Consider the following 9,104-nt stretch of genomic DNA (forward strand, 5'->3'; position numbering starts at 1 on the left):
TATTCTATTGTGTGTTTACCACCCAAAGTTCAGTTTCCTTCAGCTACCATATATTTGATCCCATTTCCCCATTTCACCCTCCCTCTATCCCCCTATATTTGATCCCCTTTACCCTGTCTACCTCTCCCCTCCTCTCCCACCACCTACCCTGTGGTAACCACAAGTCCATTCTTTAAGTCCATGAGTCTCTGTTTGTCCTGTTCATTTGTTGCTTATAGGTTTATATCCCACATATAAGTGATATCATGTGATTTTCAACTTTTTGGTCTATCTTATTTCGCTTAGCATGATTATCTCGAGGTCCATCCATGTTGTCGCAAAAGGCAGTATTTCATCTCTTCTTATGGCTGAGTAATAGTCCATTGTATATATGTAGCACAGCATCTTCATCCAATCATCTATCATAGGACACTTGGGTTGCTTCCATGTGAGATACAGGATATTTCTAAACCACGCTGTTTCTTGGTGGGCTGATGGACTTGAGGATTTTGCAGAGTTACCTCAGGCAGTTGCAGTTGCTGTTTCTCTGTGGAGCATCCGGTATTTTAGTGAGAGCAGCGGGGGAGGTGTAGTGGGGTGCTTGTATGATAAAAGCAAGTGGGAGAAGGCTTTACCTCTCCATACTTTTCATCTTCTAAGTGCCACCTCAATAACTTATATCACTGCACTAAATGTACTCCACACCCACTTAAACCTTCTGAATTTTAGAACTTTTTTTTTTTTGAAATGGGCAGCATTAAGTGCACTGGTTTTCTTCCATTTTTATGTGTGATTCCAAAACCATTTGAAATTCCTCTCCGAAGTCAGAGAATAGTTAAGTTTTGTGGAAAACTTTCCTTTTTGTTCTAGGTAATGCAAATGATTTATAGTAAAAAATAAAATATCAGAGGACAATATAATAAAACTTACATTTAAGCCATCAGGAGATCAAGCCAAATTAGGATGTATCATGTAGAAAGAGTCAGCTTTCTGTGGTACACATGTGGAAAGTGGGCTTACCCTGCTGCTAACATTGTCACCTACATGGAGCCTGAGGCTCACTGGGGATCCACATATACCTAAATATAAGTAATGAAAAGAAGAAAACTTTTAAATGAATTATACATGCTCCTCTGCATTTTTAAATTCCTTTTGTCCCTGTCTTTAAAATTTTCCTAATCTTGATTCTGTTCAGGACTTCTCTTTAATAGTTAAAATAATATTTCCTTTTAAGAAATTATAAACTAGTAAAATTTTAGAAAACAGGGCATATTCTTACTATATCTTTTAGGGCATTCTAAATCTTTTTTATTTGCAGACACATTTGTACATATTTGTTATCAGTATGTCTGCAATTTTCATCTAACATGAAGTCATGCATTTTTCAGGATTTTGCTATATTTTCAAAAGTATATTTTTCAGTGACTGAATGGGTGGACTCTATTTTTTTCCTGTTCTCAGATAATTTACTTGCCTTCAATGATTTAGTAACCTAACTTCCTTTTTGATAATGAAATATTTTAAACATACAAAAATTATGAAGAATGGTATAGGAAATACCATTTATATACCACCTAGACTCAACAAAGTTTCTAATGTTATTACTAACCATGATCTCTAGAAATATGAATTATGTAACATTGAATGAAAAGTCTGGACTTCCAGAGTGACCTCAGCTGCAGAAACTGGGTTGTTAAAATTAATTGGCTCTGTTTTCCCGATTCAGGTTCTATGATAATCGACAGCCCGTGTTGGCTATCACAGATCCAGACATGATCAAAACAGTACTAGTGAAAGAATGTTATTCTATGTTCACAAACTGGCGGGTAAGCATCTTTTTCTTCTTAATTTAAAATTTTATTTATTTATTTTTAATTGTTAATTTTTAAATAATGAAAGGTAAACAGGAAGTTACCAAAAAATATTTGGGGTGGGGGGGTCCCATAGCATGTACCCTTCATTCTGTTTCCCCCAATGGTAACACCTTATATAACTATAGTTATAATATCATAACAGGAAATTGACACTGGTACTACCCACAGAGCTTATTCAGATTTTATCAGTTTTATGGGCAGTCATTTGTATATGTGTGAGTGCTGCACTATAAAAATTTATCATATATGTAGATTTATGTAACTACCACCGCAATCAATATACGGAGCTGTCCCATCTCCTTAAAGCTTTCTCTTACTATTCTTTATAGTCACAGTGTGTAGTTTGTCCTTTCCTTTTTTCAGGGTTTTGGGCAGAGCAAACTTTTTTTAAATTTTATTTTGATGAAGCTCATTTATCAGTTTTTAAAATGGATGGTGTCTTTAATGCCAAATCTGAAAACTTTCCCCCTAGCTCTAGGTCCCGAATATTTCCTCCTATTTAAATGTTATATAGTTTTATGTTTTATATTTAAGTCTATGAACCATTTTGTGTTAATATTTGTATAAGGTGTGAGGTTTAGGTTAAGTTTCTTTTTTTAGTGTGTAGAATGATCCTCCCACCATTTTTTCCCAGAATTGTTTTAGCTATTCTATATCTTTTGCCTTTCAGACAAATTTCGAATAAGCTCATCTATGTTTATAAAAAAAAAACTGCTGAGATTTTTATAAGACTGAAATTAATCATAGAGATCTATTTGGAGAAAATCTATATTGTTACTAGGTCAAGTCTTTCAATCTATGAATATACTATATCATTTAGTTAGGTTTTCTTTACTTTCTTTCACCAATATTTTTTAGTTCTCAGTGTAGAAATCCTATACAGGTTTTGTTAAATTTACACCTTCTGTATTTCATTTTCTCTGGAGTGACTGTTGTAAATGGTATTGTGTTTTTACATATTCATTGTTATTATAGAAACGTGATTGATTTTTATACGTTGATCTTGTATTCTACAACCCTGCTGAGCTCATGTATCAGTTCTAGAGGTTTTCTTTTTATATTCCTTGAGATTTTCTGCATTGACAATCATGTCACTGAAAATAGGGGCACTTCTAATTTTTTCTTTCCAATCTGTATGCCTTTTATTTCTTCTTTTTCTTTTGTCATCTTACTGCACTAGCTAGGACTGCCAGAAAGGTGTTATATAAGAGTGGTGTGAATGGAGATTTTTGCCTTATTCCTGATCTTAGGGGGGAAGTATTCAGTCTTTCTCTGTTTTGAAATTTTTATAGATTTATTTTTGACAGATAAAAATGTATGTATTTAAGTATATAATGTGACATTTTGATATATGCATACATTATAAAATGATTCTCACAAATGAATTAACATATCCATCACCTCTCATGGACAGCTTTTTATTTTTGGTGTGTGGTAAGAACACTAAGATCAATAGTCCTAGCAAATTTCAAGTATACAGTATATTATTATTGTCTATAGTCACCATGCTGTCTATTAGGTCTCCAGAACTTATTCATCTTATAACTAAAAATTTCTCTGTTACTATGAGTTTAACTATTTTTCTTTGGATTCCACATATAAGTGACATCATGTGATATTTTTCTGTGTCTGACTTAATTCAATTAGCATGTTGTCTTTCAGGTTTATCCATGGTATCACAAAGGGTAGGATTTCCATTCTTTTAAAGCCTGAATTTAATTCTGGTTTACACACACACGCACGCACGCACACACACACTACATTTTCTTTATCCATTCATTATTGATAGGTCAGTACTTACAATTGCCATTTTAATAATCCAGATGTGTCATAGATTCCTTGTTCCTTCTTCCTCTCTTTCTTTGGAATTTTATATGTTCTAGTGTATACTTTGATTCCTTTCTCTTTCTCTTTTCCATAGGTTATTCTTTGTGATTACCATGAGGCTTATATAAAATATTTTACATATGTAATAGTCTATTTTAAGCTAAGAACAACTTAACTTTGTTCTTACTCAAAACTAAATGCTTTTACTGCCCCCCGTTTATGTTTTTAATGTCATTAACAAATTATTTGAGCTCTAGTTATTTTTAAATATTTTGTTTTTTAATCTTTACACTAAAGTCATAAGTGATTTGCACACCACTATTAAAATATTACTGTATTTTGAGTTTGGCTATATATTTACATTTACCAGTGAGTTTCTACTTTCACGTGATTTCATATTACTAGTTAGTGTCCTTTGTTTTCATCTTGAAATCTCCCTTTATCATTTCTTGTAAGGCAGTTCTAGTGTGATGAACTCTTTCCACTTTTATTTGTTTCAGAAGGACCACTTTGTTGGGTAAAGTGTTCTTGGTTTGTAATTTTTTTTTTTATTTAGCACGTTGAATATGTCATTCCACTGTCTTTTGGCCTTGAAGGATTCTGCCAAGAAATCTGCTGATTGCCTTATGAGCTCATATGTGATGAGCTCTTTTCTCTTGCTGCTTTCAAGATTCTCTCTTTGTCTGATTTTCAACAGTTTTATTATAATGTATCTTGGTAAGGTCTTTTTATTTTTTAATTTTTCCCCCCCTTTAATTCCCCCACCCCTTACTTCCACCTTTGACCTATGGATGTTGCCATTTTCCCCTTAAGAACTTGATGTCTGAAGGTGGGGCATTTCTTCCCACATGCTCGTGGTGTGCACCCGGAGCCTGGCACACCCGGGGGGCCTGGTCCGTGGCTCCACCTGGGGTGCAAACCCAGGACCTTCTGTGTGTAAAGCAGACATGCTAACCACTACACTATGGAGCCACCCCAATGGTGAGGTATTTTTAGATCAACCTATTGAGGACCTTAGAGGTTCATGTGCTAGGATTTCTATATATTTCTACAAATTGGAAAATTTCAGCAATTATTTTTAAAATAAACTTTCTGCCCCTTTGTCTCTCCTCCTTCTAGGATCCCCATAAAGCAAATATTGTTTCATTTGATGGTATCCCATAGGTCCTGTGGGCCTTCTTCATTGCTTTTCACTCTTTGTTTTTTTCCTACTATGACTGGATAATTTTAAATGATCTTTCTTTGGGTTCATTGACTCTTTTTATAGTTGACTGGGTCTGATCTTGGAGCTTTCTGTTGCATTTTTTAGTTTGGTCATTGTATTCCTCAGCTTTAAATTTTCTTTTGTTATTTTTACATTTTATATCTCTTTGTTGAAACTTTTTTTGGTAACTTTTTTCTGATTTTGTTAAATTTTTCAGGAATTAAATTTATTGAGGTAAAATCTATTAATAATAATGCACAGAAACCATTGCGAGACTACAGGGATCATGAAGAATTGGAGAACATGACACCAGACGGTCTTGTTAAATTTATTTTATCTGTGTTTCTTTAGCTCTCTGGGCTTCTTTAGAACAAGTATTTTAACTACCTTGTCAGGGCAATTTGTGATCTCCATTTCTTTGGGATCTGTTACTAGAAGTTTATTGTGTTCCTTTGGTGGTATCATGTTTCCTTGATTCTTTGTGATTACTGTAGTCTTGCAATGGTATCTGTGCATTTAAAGAAGCAGTTACCTCTTGTAGACTTTATCAACTACCTTCAGTAAGGAAAAACCTTTACTTGTGGATCAGAGCACACTGGAGTGTGCCATGGCCCTCAGTCTAGTGGTGCTGGGTGCCAGTGTGTGATGGCTCCAGGTCTGGGTGGTAATGTTGGTCCAGTAGCTGGGTCCACAGTATCACCAACTATATGATCTTTGGCAGCAAGAGCTGTGGAGGGTTTATGGTGGTTGTAAGGGCTGTTAGGGTATTCAACAGCATCAACAGGTCCAGTGGTGAGGGACCGAGGCAGGCAGCAGTGATGGCAAGAGCTGGTGGTATGCAAATTTTGGGAAACCAACTGTAGGCACACATGTCCAATGGCAAGGAATAGGGCCAACTGTGAGCACAGAAGTAGCTTAGAGAAGGACACAGAAAAGCAGGGTCATTCCTGCCACATGGCTGATACTAGCAGTTACTTCTCTTCTTCTTTGTTCTTAGCTACTTCTAGATTTTTTATCTATGCCACCTGGTGCGTGTAGTGAAACCAAAGCAGGTCATTTGTGCTGTGCCCTGAAAGGCTGGGGGAAATTGTCACTCACCCTGTTGTTCTTTACTCAGCAAAGAGGAGTCTCTCAGGCTGTGGAGTTCCCTCTTGGCATTGAGCATTGTTGGCTTGACAAATGGGTTGATGCAGGCAAAATTAAACTCTTCTCCCTATTCACTTTATATAGTTATTTTCAGGTTTTTTGCTTTACTCTGTTGCTGATCTTCTTAAGTAAACTCCGGAGCTCTCCTAGAGCTATATTTGTTTGTGGATAGCTGTCTAATTGTTGTTTTTTTGTGGGATGATAGAGGCTAGAGTCTCCTACTCTAATATCTTGGTGATGTCCCTCCAGGTTTTCATTATTAAATGTGATGTTAGCTATAGGGGTTTTTTTTGTAGATGCATTTTAACAATTTGAGGAAATTCCCCTCTCTTCCTAGTTGGTGAGTTTATATCATGAATGTATATAGAGACACCTATTTTAAAACAAAATATAGTATTAGAAGATAAAACAGTCTCAAGCAGGTTGGCTTGATAAACCAGTCCCAAGCTGGTAAAGAAATGAAAGAGAAAAGGACTTAAATGTAATTGTATCTTTTTTTTTTCAGAAAGCAAATAGATTCCTTATAAGTATTAACTACTATTTTATAAAAAAAACAAAAATTACCATATGAAGCATCCCTTTTTCACGTTGCTCGTGTTGGAGATATAAGTAAATATAGAACTGATCTGAGGCAACATACAGTTTGCCAAGGCTATCTGGCTGTCTGTCAGCAGCCCTTTCAGTTCTGCACAGCCCTGGAGGATATACTAGATCTTATTCCTATCTATTCCCGTGGAAGAGAAGTTCCCTACTATATGGATCATTTGCATTAAAAAAGAGATTGGAATACAAAGGCTGGATACCATATCAAGTGTCTGGGTGTGTCCTCCACCATCGCAGAACTCTAGACATTTAGGATAAGTATTTATCGAATATGTAGCATAGGGCCTGCTACCAAGTAGAGAGTCATTAAATATTTGTTGAATAATTGATGTCCATTTAACAAATATTATACAATCGTTGAGACCTCAAAACTTATGTAGGGCAAAATGTCTTTTGCTTTTAACTCTAGTCTGCTAGTCCACTAGGATTTATGAAAAGTGCCATCTCCCTCTCTGAGGATGAAACTTGGAAGAGAATACGAACATTGCTGTCTCCAACCTTTACCACTGGAAAGCTCAAAGAGTTAAGAAAATAAAGATGTTTAATTAGAAACTCAAAAAAAAAGCATCTGGGGATAGGTAGAAAATAAAACAGTTTCTTCCCAAGAGGTAGCTTGCTGAATTTGAGCTTCTCAAAAATGGTCTTGTATTTTCTGTCCTAAAAGTGACATTATAAGATTCATTATAAAATGTCACTCGCTGCTGCATGCTTGTGAAATCCAGGTCCTTCCAGGACTTGAGTCTTGGCATTTAACTTCAAGTGCCGTTATACTTTGTGTCTAGATGTTCCCCATCCTTAGCCACTATGGAGATGTGTTGGTGAGAAACCTGAGGAAGGAAGCAGAGAAAGGCAAGCCCATCTCCTTGAAAGAGTAAGTAGTGATGCAGCTGCTGGGTTCTGAGCTCTGTCATGAGATCTTCAAGCTGCCTGCCACAGAGCTGAAAGTCCCACTGTCTACTTACTCTAATGACTAAACAGAAATAGATGTGTAGTATTACAATGCCAGTGGGCCACCCAAGAAGAGATGACTCACCAAAAAAAGCAGGACAGCCAGTAGAGAAATGTCTTCTGTGTACATGAGCCAGGATTCATTTTTCTGCATAATTGTCACCTTGGATATTCTGGCAGACAAAAAATACACAGTTTAAGAAGAAATGTAATCATACCAAAATTTTTAATATAGAGCAGGGGAAGTAACTTGGCACATATTGGTGGGCAGTGGCTGGGGCAGGAAAGTTACAATGTAGAACTTGGAGCCGCTTAAACTCCTTCATGATTTTGCTGGGGATACCAGCAAAATATGAAACAGTAAATCTTACCACCACTTCTCCTTTCTTTAGTCTCAAAAAAGAGAATGTCCTGTGCAGACTCTGGGTAAGGTGATCATATCATTTCTTGTCTAAACTAAGATGTTTTTCAGTTATGCAGGAAAAACAGATGTAAATTGAGAAAACTGGGAACACATGATCACCGACCTATGGGATTCCTCCAAATCAACTGTGGAGGGCTTTACTATTTTTTTAAAAGTAGGAACATTCTTAGTTCTCACATTTTACAGAAATGAGTTTGCCCTCACAGGAACCTCAAATCCCTGGAGTTGAGGAGAGTGGGTCTTTCAGGAGCCATGGCGGGGATGTGGAGAAAGAAGGATGGCGTTGCTGGCAACTGCTGGCAACTCAGAACAGGGTGCTGCTGTTCTGTAACGTGCTGAAGAGCAATCAGCTCTGAGCATAGACACTCTGGGGAGGCAAGACCCAGATCAATGTCACGTTTCTTGACTCCACTAGGAAGAGTTCGTTTTGTCCTGCTCAAATACAGAAGAGCTACTGTTGCCCACACTACTGTCATTTGTCTAACTATGGGTCTCCATCCCTGTGTGACTGATCTCCTTGTGCTTGCAAGTGGGTCTATCTTGCCTCCATGTCCGCATCACCCCAGCACAGGGCCAGCCATATCCCTGGCATTTCATGAGTTAGTGTGACAGGGTGTGATCAGATGATCCAGCAGATGGTTTTGAAAGTGTGTGGCTCTTTACATGTCTTTGCCTGAGCATATGCATTTACATGCTTTTCTTGTTCCATCTGTTGGATAAAGAGAGCAAAGTTGTGCTGATTTTAATTTTCCTTGTGTTTCTTTTTCTACTCAGCATCTTTGGGGCATACAGCATGGATGTGATTACGAGCACATCTTTTGGAGTGAACATTGATTCTCTCAACAACCTACAAGATCCCTTTGTGGAAAATATCAAGGTGCTGTTAAAATTTCATTTCTTTGACCCATTCATTCTCTTAATAAGTACATAGATTACTGTATTTTTCTTTCTCCCTTCCTCCCTCCATTCATCTTTCTTCCTCTTTCCTTCTTCCTTCTTTCCTTCTCGTTTTCTTTCTTTCTTTCTTTCTTTCTTTCTTTCTTTCTTTCTTTCTTTCTTTCTTTCTTTCTTTCTTTCTTTCTTTCTTTCTTTCTTTCTT

General features: G+C 36.7%; 1 protein-coding gene across 1 annotated transcript in view; it reads left to right on the top strand.

The window, feature by feature from the left end:
* Window positions 1-9,104, top strand: part of LOC105310085 (cytochrome P450 3A12-like) — a gene marked incomplete at its 3' end in the record, with an annotated part of 20,667 nt that overhangs the window by 3,301 nt on the left and 8,262 nt on the right. The window contains 4 exon segments of the mRNA XM_011386303.2: window positions 1,706-1,805; window positions 7,043-7,154; window positions 7,414-7,504; window positions 8,780-8,928. Coding sequence (XP_011384605.2) covers window positions 1,706-1,805; window positions 7,043-7,154; window positions 7,414-7,504; window positions 8,780-8,928 — 452 coding nt within the window.

The sequence above is a fragment of the Pteropus vampyrus genome, unplaced genomic scaffold (genome assembly GCF_000151845.1).
Source record: "Pteropus vampyrus isolate Shadow unplaced genomic scaffold, Pvam_2.0 Scaffold1064, whole genome shotgun sequence".
In the NCBI taxonomy this organism is placed as follows: domain Eukaryota; kingdom Metazoa; phylum Chordata; class Mammalia; order Chiroptera; family Pteropodidae; genus Pteropus; species Pteropus vampyrus.